At 39.2% G+C, this 12,227-nt stretch overlaps 2 protein-coding genes and 1 non-coding gene across 4 annotated transcripts in view; 2 read left to right on the plus strand and 1 right to left on the minus strand.

The window, feature by feature from the left end:
* The window catches only part of RHEX (regulator of hemoglobinization and erythroid cell expansion), a 919,952-nt gene that overhangs the window by 321,447 nt on the left and 586,278 nt on the right, over positions 1-12,227 (minus strand). The window lies entirely within an intron of this gene.
* NUCKS1 (nuclear casein kinase and cyclin dependent kinase substrate 1) overlaps positions 1-12,227 on the plus strand; it is a 36,845-nt gene that overhangs the window by 12,789 nt on the left and 11,829 nt on the right. For both annotated transcript variants that reach the window (XM_032136709.2, XM_032136710.2), the window contains exons 2-3: positions 7,821-7,870; positions 9,631-9,736. In XM_032136709.2, coding sequence (XP_031992600.1) covers positions 7,821-7,870; positions 9,631-9,736 — 156 coding nt within the window. The remainder of the gene's footprint in view (positions 1-7,820; positions 7,871-9,630; positions 9,737-12,227) is intronic.
* On the plus strand, positions 5,830-5,961 carry LOC116458150 (small nucleolar RNA SNORA72). The gene has a single exon (XR_004245218.1). It is a non-coding gene; the product is annotated as a small nucleolar RNA SNORA72 (small nucleolar RNA).

Genomic DNA, 12,227 nt, shown 5'->3' on the forward strand with positions numbered 1-12,227 from the left:
GTCAAGAAGTTGGGGAAGATAAATAATATGCTGAAATGGCAGGATCAGGATACCAAATGGTCTTAGATTATGGAAAAGGAGGTTTTAGTCATTGGAATTACAATATGTAGTCCACTGAATGATGGAACAGTCCAAAAGGGAACCGAAATCTTGGATTGCACTGAAGTATAGAGTAGAATAGGAAGAGGAGGGTGGTAATCCTGATTTGCTCCCTATTCCCCATCTTTTTATAACCATATTATGTTTCATCCTGGGGGTTGCTTTAGTATTTACTAAATCCGAGGTGGTATGGAGGAAAGCAGCTAGAGCATGAAGAGAGTACTTGAAATATGAGGAAGTGTTAAAAAGGAACCCTAGTATTTAGCTTCAGAGAAAAAGTGGTAATAGTCATGTAAATTTAAGGAATGCTCTGAAGAGGAGGGGTTAGATTTAGACCATGCTAATCCCAGGAGGTGGAACTAGATAGAACCAGTGAGTAGACACTAGAGGCAGATTCATCTCATTGTAAAGAACTATTTAATTATTGGAATTTTTTTTTTTTTTTTTAGAAGGAGTTTGCTCTGTCACCCAGGCTGGAGTGCAGTGGCGTGATCTCGGCTCACTGCAACCTCCATCCCCTGGGTTCAAGCTATTCTCTTGCCTCAGCCTCCCAAGTACCTGGGATTACAGGCGCCTACAACCATGCCTGGCTAATTTTTTATACTTTTTTTTTAGTAGAGATGGAGTTTTGCCATGTTGGCCAGGCTGGTCTTGAACTCCCGACCTCAGGTGATCCACCGCCTCGGCCTCTCAAAGTGCTGGGATTACAGGGGTGAGCCACCACACCTGGCAATTACTGGAATTTTCTTAGCATAGGCTGCCTTGGAGATCATGAGAGGTTCTCAGTCATTCCCTTCTAGGGATATTTGTTAACAGGATACAAGCTAAAGGTTGAATTAGATTGTCTAGGGTCCAGTAGCTCTACTACATATAATACTCTCAGCACCACCATATCTCCCACCCCCGCTACCATCAAACTTCAATAGGCTTTATGAATGCTTTAAACTTAAAAAATGATTTAAAAATTTTTGGTCTAAATGGTAACCTGAACTTTGCCATAAAGTCAGAAATAAAAATAGGGAGGGCTGGATGTGGTAGCTCCCTCTTGTAATCCTAGCACTTTGAGAGGCCGAGGAGGGAGGATCACTTGAGGCCAGGAGTTCAAAACCAGCCTGGGAAACAGCAAGACTTGGTCTCTACAAAAAAATTTTTTTTAATTTACCAGCTGTTGTGACACACACCTGTAATCTCAACTCCCCAGGAGGCTGAGTTGGGAGAATTGCTTGAGTCCAGGAGTTTGAGGCTGTAGTGAGCTATGGTCACACCACTGCACTTCATGCACTCCAGCCTGGATGACAGAGCACACCCTGTCTCCAAAAAAACAAAAAAAGATATTTTGGTATTACATTTTAGTGAAATGAACAAGAAAACAAAGACAATCTTTCTGAATGATACTAGAACCAATACTTTGAAGACTTACATGTTTTTCAACAAAGTGACTTCATCATCATATCCAAATAAGAGTTAGTTATGTATTCAGAATTACAGTGGTATTCTGAGTGGAACAAGTTAATACTTAGAAGTAATAATAGCTGTTATTTATATACCTTGCATAAATGTTCTGAAATGTTCTCAACACTCTTGTTATTCCTGTAACAGGTATTGTTATTCCTGTTTTACAGATGATGAGACTGAAGTTCAGTCAGGGGAAGTAACTTGCTTGAGGATATACAACTAGTAAGAGTCAGGACGTAAATTCAACAATCTGTGTTTTTAACCTCTCTGCTATATTGAAATTTTATGCTGTCCTCCAGTTCTAGTTATTGATACTCATTTTACATTGAAGAGTTAGTTTAGCTTTGGCATTTAACTATCGTGTCACATAGCACCAGGGATACATTCTGAGAACTGCATTTTTAGGTGATTTGCATGTATTTCCACAAAACCAGATGGTATAGTCTCCTGCACACCTATGGTATAGCCTATTGCTCCTAGACTACAAACGTGTATAGTATGTTACTGTACTGAATACTGTAGGCAGTTGTAACACAATGGTAGGTATTTATATATCTAAACATAGAAAAAGTACAGTAAAAATATGGTATAATAATCTTGTGAGACCATTGTCATGTATGCAGTTCACCATAATGTCATGCAGCACATGATTGTATTTTGAAGAAATTAGAATGTTTCTTTGTTTTCACCTAGAAATAGAACCTCTCATGCCCTGGGACTTAAATGAAATTCTTTTTTTTTTTTTTTTTTTTTTTTTTTTTGGAACGGAGTCTCGCTCTTTTGCCCAGCCGGGAGTGCAGTGGTGCAATCTCGGCTCACTGCAAGCTCCGCCTCCCGGGTTCACGCCATTCTCCTGCCTCAGCCCCCCAAGTAGCTGGGACTACAGGCACCCGCCACTGTGCCCGGCTAATTTTTTGTATTTTTAGTAGAGACGGGGTTTCACCGTGTTAACCAGGATGGTCTCAATCTCCTGACCTCGTGATCCGCCCACCTCGGCCTCCCAAAGTGCTGGCATTACAGGCGTGAGCCACCGCGACCAGCCTGAACCAAATTATTATGAGTCATTATGAGTCATCATGAATGGCCCTTGTTATCACAGATCTTTTATTTATTTAAGTTATTTTATCTTTTCCCTCTTTAGCATTTATGGATGACTATATTTGTTTCTGACTGGTTGCCCTTAATAAGGCAGAATTGCTTCTATATTCATATTTTGCTTTACACTGATTTTATGGTTTTTGTGATAAATGGCATTATATGAGATAATTCTGGCTGTTTTCAGATCATTGAAAGTTAAAATATTTCGTCTTTCAATGGAAGGGATAGTCTTTCAATTTAATTTTAAAATTTAATTTTTTATCTGATGCCAATATAGTCTACATGGCATTTCTGTAGTTCTGTTTGTTGAAAAGTAGGGTAGAAAAAAATGTACTAAATAAAAAGTATCCTTTTTAGTGTCTTAGGTTTAAAGTAACAAGTTACAGGCCAGGCCCGGTGGCTCACACCTGTAATCCCAGCATTTTGGGAGATTAAGGCGAGAAGATTGCTTGAGGCCAGGAGTTTGAGACCAGCATGGGAAACATAGAAGGGCCCCGTCTCTACAAAAAAAAAATTTTTTTTAATTAGCCAGGCATGGTGGCTGTGTGCCTTTCTGTAGTTCCAGAAGCCAAGGTGGGAGGATCACTTGAGCTCAGGAGTTGGAGGCTGCAGTGAGCTATGATCGTGCCACTGCACTCCAGCCTGGGTGACAGAACAAGACCCTGTCTCGATGGATGGATAGATGGATGGATGGATGGATGGATGGACGGATGGAAGATAGGTAGGTAGGTCTGTCCAGATAGATATAGATAGATATACAGGGAAGGAGGAGGAGATTAAGTTTTCTTCTGTTGTGGAGGGCAGTTAATTTTTAATGACAAATGCTGTGAAAAACAGTATTGTGATCATAATGCAATATGATCATTTGCAATGACCATTTTCTGTATTATATTTTAATATAATGCTTGCCATTTATGTTATTTATTAAATGTTTTATTTATTATTTAAACTTATTTTATAGAATATCTTTTAGATCTGTCACGCAATTTAGATTATCAGTTCCAACAGAGGAAGAACTAAGGCCCAGAGAAATTACATGATTTTCTTGACATTCTAGAACCAGAACCCAGGATTCCTAGTACAAAGAGTCCATACTAATACCTTTCTTGAGTGTTTCTAGTGAGAGAGTAAGGAAGTAGCCATTGTTAGCAGACAGTTAAAGCTCTTTATGTCGAACCTACACTTAATGTGATTGCTAAAGCTAAGCTGTACCTCTACCAGTCCTTTCACACCAGAACCCTAAAGTAACTAACATATTTTCACATTTTACAAGTTAAATATTCTCAATTTATTCATTTGTTCTTCATATGATATACGGTTTACCATTCTGGTTGTCCATCCTTATATAGTTTCATAGGATATATCTATTGCTACGTCGTACCCAGAAACTGGGTAATAATATGTTAGTTGCCACCCCACAAGCATGGGATAAGCTAGAATTATACCTACAAGTTCGGAACCTGTATTTTAATTATTAGAGGATAAGATGTAAGAGTTCCTCTTCTAGATACCTTTCTTCCGCTGGTTCTATGACCCATTTTTTTTATCCTAAATAATACAGAAAATGGTCGTGTTTGGATTATGATCATCATGCTATTTTTCATGGCATTTGTCATTAAAAATCACTGTTTTGCCAGAACATGGCAGGCATTTCCATATTAGCCCAAAAATATTAGATTTTTTTCATAGTCATATTTTTAAGAAAAAATATATTTGTATTGTAATAAAATATGCTTAGTAAAAAATTTACCATCTTAACCTTTTTTTTTTTTTTTTGAGACAGAGTCTTGCTCTGTTGCCAGGCTGGAGTGCAGTGGCGCGCTCCCTGCTCACTGCAACCTCTGCCTCCTAGGTTCAAGCAATTCTCCTGCATCAGTCTCCCAAGTAGCTGACACTACAGGCACGCATCACCACGCCCAGCTAATTTTTGTACTTTTACTAGAAACGGGTTTTCACCATGTTGGCCAGGATGGTCTCGATCTTTTGACCTCATGATCCGCCCACCTTGGCCTCCCAAAGTGCTGGGATTACAGGCATGAGCCACCACGCCCGGCCCATGTTAACCATTTTTAAGTGTATAGTTCAGTACTGTTAAGTACTTGACATTGTTGTAAAGAACTCTTAATCTTGCAAAACTGAAACTAAATGCACTAAACAACAGTTCCTCATCCCCACTCTTCCAGCCTCTGGCAACCACCACTCTACTTTCTGTCTCTGAATTCATCTACTCTAGGTCCCTCATGTACATGGAATTAATAGTCATATTTAAAGTTAGCTTTCCTAATAGTACGGTATCTTTGATAATATAAACTCAGCTTCTTACAATAAAATACATAGTTTCAATAAACTAAAGAAAAACAGAAGGTGGAAGTCTTTAAGAGCCTTGTTTTTTCTCTTTCTAATGCTGAGTATGTAACTATATATTCCTCTACATATAAGCCCAAGCCTTTTTTTCCAGAATTCACCTCCATCCATACCATCTCCACATACTATGCTAGAAGGTGGACCAGTGTTTGCAGTCTGACCATCCTGTCTTTGAATTTAAATGGTGTCTTAATCTATACAGCCAAGAATATCCCTCTGCTCAGGTTTAAGTATAGGTGGTAATATATATTTATCTTTTTTTTTTTTTTTTTTTGAGACGGAGTCTCTCTCTGTCGCCCAGGCTGGAGTGCAGTGGCATGATATCGGCTCACTCACTGCGAGCTCTGCCTCCCAGGTTCACGCCATTCTCCTGCCTCAGCCTTCCGAGTAGCTGGGACTACAGGCACCCGCCACCACGCCCAGCTAATTTTTTAGTATTTTTAGTAGAGACGGGGTTTCACCATGTTGGCCAGGATGGTCTCAATCTCCTGACCTCGTGATCTGCCCGCCTCGGCCTCCCAAAGTGGTGGAATTACAGGCGTGAGCCACCGCGCCTAGCCTATTTCTCTTAATTTAAGTTCACTTGATCGATTTAGGCCTACAGTAACAGTGCATTTTTTAATCTAAGGCTCTTTTGCCAGGCAGGCTGTTTGGGTACTAACATGGAAGCTTACATGTATATCTCTAGAGAAGAAGTATTAAACTTTTAGATTTAGAATGCAAAGTACAAAAATAGAAATGAAGATTTGTTTGAGATGTTAAAGATACCTTACTTGATAAGGAGTACTAAAATCATTTAGAGTCAAATAGATTCTGCAGATATTCTCACTGTTTTGATTTTGTAATAGTCAGGACAGTCTAACCATTCGCTTTATTAAGACCATGCATATATCCCCAAAACTAGTTCTTTCCCTAGGTCTAGTTTTATAAATGTTGCTGATAAACCAGGTCTGTAAAATTGGAAAAGGAAAAAAGAGTTTAGAAACAATAGTCAAATGCATAGATATACATAAATTTGTGAGGCTTTCATAGTTTTTTAAATAAAGCATCTTTTGACTGGACCAATTAATTTGTTTCCTTCCCCTTCTGTATAAAGCTTAACATTACCATAATTTTTGCGCATTATAATGTAACTGTACTATACCTAAAAATTGCTTTTGCCTTGAAAAGCTTAGTAATAACCTTGTTTATCAAGTATACATATATATGTGTATAGCAGTAAGAGTAAAATATCATTTACAATGTTAGCTTATAAGTATAGTATCTTTGTATATAATGAATATATAGGTACATGGTGATTTGGCTCATTTTGCTGTTTTATGTATATTTGTTTTGAGAGATGGGAGATTGTTTTGTAGAAAAGAATGGTATTTGAGACCGGGCGCAGTGGCTCACGCCTGTAATCCCAACATTTTGGGAGGCCAAGACGGGCGGATCACGAGATCAGGGGTTCGAGACCAGCCTGGCCAACATGATGTGAAACCCTGTCTCTACTAAAGATACAAAAAATTAGCCAGGCGTGGTGGCACACGCCTGTAATCTCAGCTACTCGGGAGGCTGAAGCAGGAGAATCGCTTGAACTTGGGAGGCGGAGGTTGCAGTGAGCCGACATCTCGCCATTGCACTCCAGCCTGGGCGACAGGGCAAGACTTCATCTCAAAAAAAAAAAAAAGAGAAGAATGGTATTTGAATTATCACTGAGATGAGCAGTATGAGAATTGTAGCTTGACATACTTGTGGTTTACACTATGCTTTCTTATAACAGAATGTTAAGTACCTAGGCTTAAGTGGGAGCCCTTAAAAAATAATTTTTGGCTGGGTACAGTGGCTCGTGCCTGTAATCCCAGCACTTTGGGAGGCTGATGCAGGATGACTACCTGAGCTCAGGAGTTTGAGACCAGCCCGGGTGACACAGGGAGACCCTGTCTCTACAAAAAATGAAAAAAAAATTAGCCAGCATGCGTCTGTAGTCCCAGTTACTCAGGAGACTGAGGCAGGCGGATTACTTGGGCCCAGTAGGTCAAGGTTGCAGTAAGCCATGATTGTGTCACTGCTCTCCAGCGTAGGCGACAGAGTGACACCCTGTCTCAAAAAATTAAATAATTAGGCCGGGCGCGGTGGCTCACGCTTGTAATCCCAGCACTTTGGGAGGCCGAGGCGGGCGGATCACGAGGTCAGGAGATCGAGACCACGGTGAAACCCCGTCTCTACTAAAAATACAAAAACATTAGCCGGGCGTGGTGGCGGGCGCCTGTAGTCCCAGCTACTCGGAGAGGCTGAGGCAGGAGAATGGCGTGAACCCGGGAGGCGGAGCTTGCAGTGAGCCGAGATTGCGCCACTGCACTCCAGCCTGGGCGACAGAGCGAGACAAAAAAAAATTAAAAATTTTCTTTTTCTTTCTTTTTTTTTTTTTTTTTTTTTTTTTTGCCCAGGCTGGAGTGCAATGAAGCTATCTCGGCTCACCACAACCTCCGACCCCTGGGTTCAAGTGATTCTCCTACCTCAGCTTCCCAAGTAGCAGGGATTACAGGCATGTGCCACCACGCTTGGCTAATTTTGTGTTTTTAGTAGAGACGAGGTTTCTCTATGTTGTTTAGGCTAATCTCGAACTCCCAACCTCAGGTGATCCACCAGCCTTGGCCTCCCAAAGTGCTGAGATTACAGGTGTGAGCCACCACGTCCAGCAATTAAATAATTTTCAAAGTGCTAGTTCAGTTCTGTTTATGAAAGAGAAATGTGTGTTCTGATGTCTTAGAAAAATCCTACAGTTTTATGATTTTAATTAGAGTCTCTTCTTTCTACAGAAATAGGAAGGTTGTTGATTACTCACAGTTTCAGGAATCTGATGATGCGGGTAAGTTTTGTGGTTTCAACAAATTTTAAGTTGGACTGACCAGTGGAGGTTACCAACTTATATAGTTTTATTACGCTTTTGGAATAAGTTTTACTTTTATTTTTAGATCATTTACCGAAACCATGTCATGATCTGTGTCAACCAAAGCAAAAGTTGAACTTACATGGATTTTAACTTTTCCTTGGTAAATCATTGATAATAAACATTAAGCAGTTTTTTCTTACCTGGTTTTGGAGTCCAAAGTTTAAATGTCCAGTAATTCTGATATGGTGTTCATTACTTAAAATATCTCCTGCTGTCAGCCGGGTGCCATGGCTCACGCGTGTAATCCCAGCACTTTGGGAGGCCAAGGTGGGCGGACCACTTGAGGTCAGGAGTTCCAGACCATCCTGGCCAACATGGTGAAACCCCATCTCTGCTAAAAATACAAAAATTAGCTGGGAGTGGTGGCATGCACCTGTAATCCCAGCTGCTGTGGAGGCTGAGGCAAGAGAATAGTTTGAACTCGGGAGGTGGAGGTTGCCAGTGAGCTGAGATGGCTCCATTGCACTCCAGCCTGGGCAATAGAGAGAGACCCTGTCCCAAAAAAAAAAATCCACTACAGCCAGGCGCAGTGGCTCATGCCTATAATCCCAGCACTTTGCAGGGGAAAAAAAATCTCCAGCTGTTACTACAATAAAACTTGTGCCTTGTATTATGTTTTTACATAATAAAGCAACTAAGATGAGAGTCTGTTTTGTGAAACAACTTATATTTGTGAACTAATTCATCAAGGAATGAGTATTCTAGCTAAGTCTTAGCCATAAGAGGTTTTTTCGGAGTTGTCTCCTTAATCTCATTACTTTCCAGGTATGTTTACTATTCTTTTTTCTTTCTTTTTATTGTAACTTTTCTTTATAAAGATAATATGTGCCCTTTGGGAAGACTTAGAAAATACTGAAAGATATAAAGAAGAGTAAAAAAAGTAATAGGTAGCAGTAATGTTTATTAATGCTTGCTACATGTCAGGAATTGTTTCAAATGTTTGTATTTAATATTTACTTAGAATAATCCTGTTAATATGTGATATACTATTATTATTTCTATTTTGAGTATCTTGTTAATAAAAGGTATTTGAAAAATTCCTATCAATGGTTACATAATATCCCATAATGGAATTTATAATGTTTCTGACCACTTAATAATTGCTGACGCTCCAGACTACATCCAGCAACTCACCATCGTGTGTGTGTGTGCGCGCATATGTGTGCGTGTGTAAATGGTGCAGTAAACAGTTTTGGAAATAATTTCCTTTTAAGGTAGAGTTATTTTCGTTAGTTTTATAGGGCTTTTGAAATTGGAGATATTTTCTTCAAGTGCAAGATTATGTTGTATTTAATACTTTAGTTTAAAAGTAATTTGCTTAGTAATTGTGTTTACTTCCTAAAATGTTTGTAAGATAACCATATTATGATAATTTTCAAATAAGTGTGAAGATGTTGAAATCAAAAGGGGAGGGTATAAAATGATGAGAGAGGTTTAGCTATATAGATAGATGGAATATATATCATAAGGACTAGAGGGTAATATGCAAAAACGAAGTTAAGGTTGATAGGACTGCGTTGGAAATAATTTCGTTTTTTAAAGATGAAAGAAACTATTTGGGAAATCCTGCTCCTCTCACCATTTAAACAGCATGAGAGATAATTATGTCAGTAAATATAGTGGTGATTTTAACATGTAAAAATCATAGTTAATTAAGTTTTAAAAACACTGTTTAGATGAAGATTATGGAAGAGATTCGGGCCCTCCCACCAAGAAAATTCGATCATCTCCCCGAGAAGCTAAAAATAAGAGGCGATCTGGAAAGAATTCACAGGAAGATAGGTAAGAGCCATTGTTTTTCTGTTCCCACTTACATTGTCACCACTCTGAGAGCAGTCTCTGATCTCTAAATCGTTGGAATCTCATACCCTTTTGAAAAGTACTTACTGTCCACTTAATATTTTGCATATTTCATATTATCTCAGGCTGTGCTTGAGTATATAATTTGTTATCTAAGGTTAATACTGACACTTTCATTGTAGTGATAACAAAAAATAAGTGATATATCCCATTCAGTCACAAATCACTGGCACAATTATAACTAAAGCTTATAGAATCTTAAGTTGTATAGCCTGCTGCATTTTGCTGTCTCATAATCAATTCTCCTTTGTTTAAATAATTTAACCATTTTGGAGAGTTTCTTTCCCCTTAGTTTTACAAATGAGCTGTGATTTTAACTATAATTTTGCCTCATAATAGCACGATGTTAGGAGGACAGGGTGGCTCATGCTTATAATCCCAGGACTTTGGGAGGCCTAGGTAGGAGGATCGCTTGAGCCCGGGAGTTTGAGACCAGCCTGGGCAATATAAGGAGACCATGTCTCTACACAAAAATTTAAAAATTGGCCGGGAACAGTGGCACTTGCCTGTAGTCCCAGCTACTGAGGAGTCCGAGGCAAGAGGATCCTTTGAGCCCAGGAGTTCAAGGCTGCAGTGAGCTATGATTGCACCACTGCACTCCAGCCTAGGTGACAGAACCAAGACTGTCTCGGGAAAAAAAAAAAAAAAACACACAAGACCAGGATATTGTAATTTCTGCCTTGTTATGTGTTTTACGTACACTATCATTTAATTCTTACAACATCTCTATTTGGGTAAATATTAACTTAGAGGGGTTCTGTGATTTAACCAAAGTTATCCAGCAAATGGTCAAACAGGTTATGAAACCATGTCTGTTGGACTCCAAAGTTCATTTTTTAACCATTAGAGCTCTATACCGCTTCCAAATAATACTACTACAAATGAGCAGTTCAAATAAATGAAATATTTCTCACTACTTCTTCTAAGAATCTTGGAGCACCAAAATCATTATTAAATTCACACATTTACCTAGTAGTTTTATTTATGTTGTCAACCTCTAATACTTTTTTTGCTGGAGCATTTCAGAAATGTGCTTTTAAGGAAAAATAATACAGAATTACACTATTGGGAAACAAGTCTTCTAGAGCTTCTTGGTATATGTCTAACATAGTTGTTGTTCTTTGTTTTTAATAGAGATGCTCAAACTCCTGCGCTCAAGCGATCCTCCCATCTCAGCGTCCCAAAGTGCAGGGATTACAGATGTGAGCCACCATGCCTGGCCTAAAACAGTTTTTTGTTTGTTTTTTGAGACAGTCTCGCTCTTGTCACCCAGGCTGGAGTGCAATGGTATGGTCTTGGCTCACTGCAACCTCCCCCTTCTAGGCTCAAGTGATTCTCTCGCCTCAGCGTCCCGAGTAGCTGGGACTACAGGCGCCCGCCACCACACCCGGCTAATTTTTGTATTTTTAGTAGAGATGGGGTTTCACAGTGTTGGCTGGGCTGGTCTTGAACTCCTGACCTCGTAATCAGCCCACCTCGGCCTCCCAAAGTGCTGGGATTACAGGCATGAGCCACCTCACCCGGCCAAACAGGTTTATATGGCAGCCCAACTCAGAACTATTTTTCATTATATTCATTATCTTATTTCTCCTAGGAAAGACCTGCCTTGTGGCATGTTATAATGTCTCATTGACATAATTAACATCTAGCTTACAGTTTTTCTTGTTACAGTCATTTGAGTTTATTATTCTAAGTGCTGGAAGGATTGAAATAAATACAGGCTTTATTGCTATCTGTATGCCCTGTGTATTTATTCTCAGGCCAGTGCTCTGTTGATTTTTCTGTTTTCAAAGTTCAGCCTTCACTTTCACTTTAACTGTGCTTAAAGATTAATGTAGTCTATAAACTCAATAAAAGAGCTGGAAAAAATAATATAATTCATCATTGTGTTAGAATTATGAATTTGGTGCCTATTTTGCATAAAAAACATTTATACAGAACAGTCACAGGTTTCAGAATTATAAAGTGTCTTGGACTCAGGTTGCTTAGTAAAGGAATATGTTTGGTCATTCTCTGTGCTTAGGAATCATGGGTTCAGTAATTTCTCATCTGAGTGTGGTCTAGATTATGGGGAATACCAAAAGTGATTTATAAGACCTGCTATTTGAGAAAGGAAAGCTTTGAAGGCAGTTTTTATGTGCGAGTTTTTGGTTTTTGTTCTTCAAAATTTTTCATGGAATCATAAAATCGTAGCATTGAAGAATACCAAGTGATTTGCCTAAGATCATACAACTAACTAATGACAAACAGATAGATTACTAGGGGCTGGGTATGGTGGCTCACACTTGTAATCCCAGCACTTTGGGATGCCAGGACAGGTGGATCACTTGAGCTCAGGAGTTCGACACCAGCCTGGGCAACATGGTGAAACCCCATCTCTATTTTTAAAAATATGTAAATTAACAAAGAGAGG

This window comes from Hylobates moloch, unplaced genomic scaffold (assembly GCF_009828535.3).
Source record: "Hylobates moloch isolate HMO894 unplaced genomic scaffold, HMol_V3 SCAFFOLD_18, whole genome shotgun sequence".
Taxonomy (NCBI): Eukaryota; Metazoa; Chordata; class Mammalia; order Primates; family Hylobatidae; genus Hylobates; species Hylobates moloch.